Source organism: Pollachius pollachius, assembly GCF_949987615.1.
Source record: "Pollachius pollachius genome assembly, chromosome: 4".
Lineage (NCBI taxonomy): Eukaryota > Metazoa > Chordata > Actinopteri > Gadiformes > Gadidae > Pollachius > Pollachius pollachius.
In genome coordinates this window covers 22608622-22610023 of record NC_136937.1, presented here as the reverse complement: position 1 = coordinate 22610023, position 1402 = coordinate 22608622, and the positions used below count along the sequence as shown (strand labels likewise).

Genomic DNA, 1402 nt, shown 5'->3' with positions numbered 1-1402 from the left:
CCTTGTTCTGTTTTCATTCTAATCTTACTCCAATTGAGGAAATATTGCTGGTAGACCAATAAAATCCTTCTGTCCTAACAGTTTTTTTTAGGACAGTACCTATAAGCTATATAACAATCATAACTATTTCATGTAAGCTCAACCAAGAGGATTTCTGTTGAATCTCTTACTGGTATATCTGTTAACAATAATAATTAAGACTATATTAATACAAACACAATTTATAGTTGCCTTACTTCTATTAATATAATAATCACTTTTATAGCACGCATTATTATTATCCTACGATACCATGGCCAAACATAATAATTAACTATTTAATTATCGTCAGAAAACTCCTGGCAAAACATTGAAATGTGAATACTAATGTGTAAGACAAAAAAAAATCCATAATTGATATAAAAACCTCGAGTTCAAACACTTTAATGCCACACCGTGTTACCTTAGTTGGAGAATCAGAGCCAACAATCTTTAGGATAGGCCTTCTTCATTTCTAAGCATCCTACAGTAATGCGTCTCGCTAATTATTGAACATAATCATGTGTAATATTGGATACATAATTACATATTGGATTTATCCTATTGTATTAAGGGTGTATTTTTGAGGCAATAGTATAACAATTCGCATATTTTGTGTGATGAGAAAGACCTTTTGATTGAATTGATTGAATTGCTATATCCATACATTATATAGTATTATATATTATTATATTATTATTATATATAGCCTATATATTGTTGTTATTTTAGTATTATTTTTTAATAAATTGTATATATTTAATTTTTCTCTATTTATCTTCTTGACGACCACCAGCTGACATTTACGTGTTCGTCTCCTTGTTGTTTGCACACCAGGGCCAAGGACACGCAAATTGAAAAAGAAGAAAACCGACAAAAGTGACGACAAGCGGCCCCGGACAGCGTTCACCGCCGAGCAGCTGCAGCGGCTGAAGACGGAGTTCACGACCAGCCGCTACATCACGGAGCAGCGCCGCCAGGCCCTGGCCCTGGAGCTCAGCCTCAACGAGTCACAGATCAAGATATGGTTCCAGAACAAGAGGGCAAAGATCAAGAAGGCCACGGGCTACAAGAACGGCCTGGCGCTGCAGCTGATGGCGCAGGGGCTGTACAACCACTCGACTACCACGGTGCAGGAGGACCGGGAGGACAGCGACTAGAAGGACCACCACGGTGCAAGAGACCGGGTGGACAGCGACTAGCAGGGGGGGGGGGGGGGGGGGGGGGGGGGCGTTCGAGCGTAAAAAACGATGAAGTGACGATTTCCTTGTTAGGTTTTTTTTCGTGCGTTAATGCGCACGAAAATTGCGCATTTCTCGATATGAACAGTTTGAGACTGCAGGATTGTTGGGGTTGCTATTTAAGAAAAAAAAAGGACACAAAT

The 1402-nt window shown here is 39.5% G+C and overlaps 1 protein-coding gene across 1 annotated transcript in view; it reads left to right on the top strand.

Moving 5' to 3' along the window:
- The window catches only part of LOC307075284 (homeobox protein engrailed-1a-like), a gene marked incomplete at both ends in the record, with an annotated part of 4007 nt that extends 2829 nt beyond the window's left edge, over positions 1–1178 (top strand). Inside the window, one exon of the mRNA XM_079735830.1 lies at positions 856–1178. Within this exon, the coding sequence (XP_079591956.1) occupies positions 856–1178 (323 nt within the window). The remainder of the gene's footprint in view (positions 1–855) is intronic.
- Between the last annotated feature and the right edge of the window lie 224 nt (positions 1179–1402).